Source organism: Ochlerotatus camptorhynchus, unplaced genomic scaffold (assembly GCF_037179485.1).
Source record: "Ochlerotatus camptorhynchus isolate MF236.1 unplaced genomic scaffold, CSIRO-AGI_Acam_v1.1 ptg000689l, whole genome shotgun sequence".
NCBI classification, from domain to species: Eukaryota; Metazoa; Arthropoda; class Insecta; order Diptera; family Culicidae; genus Ochlerotatus; species Ochlerotatus camptorhynchus.
Genome location: NW_027041166.1, coordinates 478,884 through 483,214, shown reverse-complemented (window position 1 = coordinate 483,214; position 4,331 = coordinate 478,884). Strand labels below are relative to the sequence as shown.

General features: G+C 41.1%; 1 protein-coding gene across 1 annotated transcript; it reads left to right on the top strand.

Moving 5' to 3' along the window:
* The first annotated feature begins 432 nt into the window (after positions 1-432).
* Positions 433-1,972, top strand: LOC135714666 (carboxypeptidase B-like). The gene is made up of 5 exons (XM_065238048.1): positions 433-549; positions 612-809; positions 872-1,147; positions 1,214-1,454; positions 1,519-1,972. Exons 1-5 carry the CDS (start codon positions 476-478, stop codon positions 1,966-1,968), a joined length of 1,239 nt encoding a protein of 412 aa, XP_065094120.1. The 5' UTR covers positions 433-475; the 3' UTR covers positions 1,969-1,972.
* The last annotated feature ends 2,359 nt before the right edge of the window (positions 1,973-4,331 follow it).

Below are 4,331 nucleotides of genomic sequence, written 5' to 3'. Positions count from 1 at the left end.
ATTGATAACTCAGTTGATGACGAGCGCAATGAAAACAATCGAAACCATTAGATACTAGTATCTGATAGCGATAATCGCCTGGTTGGGTTTTCTCAGAGAATTTATGATGACGGACATCGGAAATATGGTTACCTAAACCGGCATTGAAAAGTATCGAAATATGACAAATGTAATCATGCTTACAGTTCAGATATGTCACTTCAATCATCTGACAAAATCATACACAACCATAGAATTATCTAAAGCTCTGCTAGAGATAACTTTTTAAATTATTCACGAATGGAAAATACGACATAGCAAGAATATTTTCCTGTATCGAACACTATTATGTGACCCGTTCAATCACTTTTTCGTCAATCGTATCAGAATATTATCTACATGCGGAACGTCCAAGATTATGATTCAGCTATAAAACAGCAAACGGCATTCAGCACAGAAGCCAATGCGATAAGTTTGGTAAAGGTGCAGGGTTAGAATGAAGTGCACGGTAGCTTTCGTGATGCTGGCTTTGGCCGTTTTGGCCACTGCCGAGCAGGTGTCGTATAGGAAGTAATTTTCAAAACTGCTGCAGTGCACCGAGTGGAATTCCTGAACTTGCATTTCCGTTTCAGTTACAAAGTTTACCAGATCCAGGTTGCTGCGAAAGAACAACTGGCTCAGCTTAAACGATGGGAAGACGTGGACGGTGTTGACTTTTGGGATCCATCCGGACGACGAGTCATGATCCACCCTCAGTTGCAGGAGAAGTTTGAAAATTTCCTAAAAGCAAATCATTTTTCGCACGAATTAATCATCGATGATGTGGAAACGTATGTGAATTTGAAGGTGCATATGCCAGGATTATATAATTAAAGAGTATATTGTTTCACAGAACCATTGAGGCTGAACGTAAATATGATCAGGAGTACCGAAGGGCACGAGTTGTCTCCGGCCGAAGCACCGTCGACTTTGAACACTTTTGGCGTACACAGGAGATCTACGACTATATGGACGAATTGGCTGCTGAATATCCAAGTCTGGTTTCGGTTGAAGTTATTGGCCAGACTCACGAAAATCGCGAAATCAAATCTATCACTATCGCTACCACTAACGGACAGGTCAGCGGATCAAAGCCCGTCGTATTCATCGATGGTGGAGTTCACGCTCGGTAAGAATCCTTCTGCAATCATTACTTCTAGTACCTTTGTTTTCATTCTATCCTTCCGTTTGCTAGTGAATGGGGTGCAATTATGTCTGTAATGTATTTGATTCACGAATTGGTCGAGCACAGCGATATGTACGCGGATATGCTGGTCAACGATTGGGTCATTGTTCCAGTTGCAAATCCAGACGGCTACGAATTCAGTCACACTTCTAACCGCATGTGGCGTAAGAACCGATTCCCGGTTACCATTCTATGTACGGGTGTTGATCTAAACCGTAACTTTGATTACATGTGGAACTTCAGCGCCAACGTAAGTCTCTTTTGAAGCATAACGTTTGAAAATGAACAGACCATGTGACTTCATTCTCTTTCAGGCTTGCTCTGATACCTATGCTGGCGCGATCGCAGCATCGGAAAAAGAAACCCAGGCTTTGGTGTCCCTGATGAACCGCTACAGAAACAATTTGACGCTTTATCTAGCCGTGCATACTTACGGGGATTTGATTCTGTATCCATTTGGCTATGCGTGGCCTTTCATTCCGGTTTCAAACGCTGTTGAACATATTGCCATGGGACAAAAGGCTAGATCTGCCGTCCTGGCCGTTGGCGGTCCTGATTATACTGTTGGAAACAGCGCGGAAATTCTGTACACTGCCTACGGAGCCAGCGATGATTACGCTGTTGGAGCGGGCGGATTCACGTATGGCTTCACGCTGGAGTTGACTGGAGGAGGCAATCAAGGATTCGACTTACCGGCAACTGAAATCCAACGGGTAGCTCAGGCTGCTTTCCAAATCTATAAATCAATGGCTGAGGATATTTAGAACAATAAAGTAGACTTCCTCAGAAGCAGAAGCAGATTGCATTTCATGTAAACTTCCTTATATTTTCTTCTTGGGTGATAAATGATTAAGCTAAGAGAGCTAAAAGATAAACGGGTTTAAAGATTTGGAAAACCTAACTCATAATTTAGGCCAAAATTTACGAAGAAAATCGGGTATGAAGATACAGACAGACCCATCAAATCGCGAATAGGGCAATGTTTTCGGAGATAATCGGATTTAAAGATTTGGAAAACCCAAATTATGATTTAAGTAAAATTTACGGAGAAAATCGAGTATATTCACACAGTACCAGCAGAAAACAAATAAAGCCACAAATATTTTCTTAAAATTCAAATTTAATGATTGCTTATTAAAAGGTTTGAAAAATTATTATTATTTTACATTCTGACGGTTCACTGAAAATTCCGATCAAAGGTTAAATCAAATTAACAATTATTTATGTATTGTTTCAATGATTTATCTGACATATGGTCGTCTTAATGAATTAAAAAACTTTAACTGAAACAAAAACAAGGCTCGTTCTAATTCAGGACAGTCTTCTAATAAAAAGGGTTAACGGCAAATTAAAGTCAAACGATGCCATAGACGTCATTGAAGGCATTAGCGACGACAAGGATAGGTTCATTCAACCCATATTGCCGGTTACGAGTTGCGAGATGTACAAAATTTAGACAGCGGGACTCTCTAAGGTGCGTAAAACAAAAGCTGCCGAAGTAATTCGGGGGAATCAATCTCGCTGGGAATGATCTTAACAGCAAACACAACTTGCACGTTCCGTCTTCTTCGTTCCAAGGTGTCAATTCCAAGCAGACGACAGCGATCCACGTAAGTTAGCCGTGTCACGCCAGGGCAGATGAAGAAGCGCGTAGCGAACAAACTTTCTCTGTACACTCTCAAATCTGGCTATCCAGCATGCTTGCTACGGGCAGCAGACGACAGCTCTATACTCTAAGATTGAACGTACCAACAAACAATACAGCGCCCGCAGACAAAGCGGATCGCGAAAGTCTTCAGATATTTTGAACATAAAGCCAAGCTGCCTGTTAGCTTTAGTCAGGATGTCATTGTAGTGCGGTGAGAATATCAATTCACAGTCGAGTGTTACTCCCAAATCTTTGATCTGGCTTATCCTCTCTTACGTTTGCCCGGATATGGAATAATAAAATAATATCGTTTCGTTTGCGATGAAATGATATCACATTGAACTTGTTTATGCTGAATGTCAAGAAGATACGGGAGCACCAACTCTGCATACGATCCACAATCAGCTGTAACTCCTCACAATCAGCGATGCAATTGATAACCATATACATTTTGATATCGTCGGTGGCAGTAGACACGAAAGTTCGTTGACGAAAAGCGGGAACAGAAGGGGTCCCAGATTATTTTCTTGAAGAACACCGGAAACGGTCGTGAACACTTCAGAACGAGAAGCTCCAAGCTTAACGCAATGTAAGGTAAGATTTGAACCACGAGATGAAGGATCCAGACACTCCGAATTTCTCAAGCTTGCTCAAAAGGATTTTCTATGGAAAAATGCCACACAGAAAAAAATTCTGAATGTTAACTATCGCGTAAAATCTCCATTCGTTTAATTTTGAGCTTTACTTGGCATAAACAGTGGAATCGTTTACAAGCTTGCATACAATATTCCAAATTTATGCGATATTGCGCTTAAATTTACACTAAATATCGCGTAAAGTTATGCCAAATCTAGCGTTAATTTTATGTGCACTATATCTCGCAGAAATTTACATGAATTTTTCAAACGGTGCATGATGAACATTCCTCTTTTCAAACATGACTGGACTATCACTTGTTTCGTTCGTCGAGTGCTTCAGATGGATGGCATCCAGATTATATGCAGTGAAAATATATTATTTTATATGAAACGAAAATTAAATTAACGAGGCCATTCTGGACTCCAAGATGGCGGCCGTCGGGGTCAGGTAAAGTCGCAAACACCCCACTATATGAGTATTTTCGGAACGAGGACGACACGAAGCTGCAGAAAATCGATACTCGATGTTATTTTGGAATCCAAAATGGCGGCCATCGGGTTTCAGAAAAAGTGTCAAATATCCTACAATATGGGTATTTTCGGCACGGAGACAACGCCTGGCTGCCGAAAATCGATATCCGATGCTACGTTGGACTCCCATATGGCGGACATAGGGTTTCAGAAAAGGTTTAAAATACCCTACAATATGATTATTTTCAGAACAGGGACAACGCGTAGATGCCGAAAATCGATATCAGATATCACACTGGAATCCAATATGGTAGCCATCAGGGTTCAGAAAGTGTCAACTACCCTACAATATTAGTATTTTCGGAATGGG